This window comes from Charadrius vociferus, unplaced genomic scaffold (genome assembly GCF_000708025.1).
Source record: "Charadrius vociferus isolate BGI_N301 unplaced genomic scaffold, ASM70802v2 scaffold70, whole genome shotgun sequence".
In the NCBI taxonomy this organism is placed as follows: Eukaryota; Metazoa; Chordata; class Aves; order Charadriiformes; family Charadriidae; genus Charadrius; species Charadrius vociferus.
Window position 1 is genome coordinate 2,538,734 of NW_009646851.1, and position 544 is coordinate 2,539,277.

At 56.2% G+C, this 544-nt stretch overlaps 1 protein-coding gene across 1 annotated transcript in view; it reads left to right on the plus strand.

The window, feature by feature from the left end:
- The window catches only part of NDUFS4 (NADH dehydrogenase (ubiquinone) Fe-S protein 4, 18kDa (NADH-coenzyme Q reductase)), a 54,450-nt gene that overhangs the window by 4,535 nt on the left and 49,371 nt on the right, over positions 1–544 (plus strand). Inside the window, exon 2 of the mRNA XM_009894220.1 lies at positions 202–541. Coding sequence (XP_009892522.1) covers positions 202–541 — 340 coding nt within the window. The remainder of the gene's footprint in view (positions 1–201; positions 542–544) is intronic.

Below are 544 nucleotides of genomic sequence, written 5' to 3' on the forward strand. Positions count from 1 at the left end.
GGGTGACCCTGCTCTGGCAGGGGGGTTGGACTAGATGATCTCCAGAGGTCCCTTCCAACCCTGACCATTCTGTGATTCCGCAAAAAACCAAAACAGAGCTCCTGAAAGTACCACAGTACGTTAGAAACTTGATTATCTTAGTGAGCCAAGACTATGGATCCATTTTACGTAGTTAAACTAAGAAATATGTTAAAAACATAGGTGCAAGGAGTTGTATCAAGGCTTTGGTGTCTTCGTCCGGAGTGCACAGTTTCGTCTGCAAAAGGTAACGGGACAGAACGGAGCCAAAAATACCCGTCCCTGTGCCCAAGCTGAGGGGCTCCCCAGCGCTGGCGACACCAGGGCTCGGAGACTGCCATCTCCCCCCGACCTTGTTGGCCCGCCCGGGAGACACACACACCACCACCCCCCCCGGGCCAGCCCAGCCACCCTGAGCCCAAAGGCCAGCGCCATCCTTGCCGGGGTCTCGTTCCCCGCCATCGAGAAGATGGCGTCACGCCTGAAGCTGCCAATGTTTACTGGGCCGCAAGCGTTGCTCCGGGTC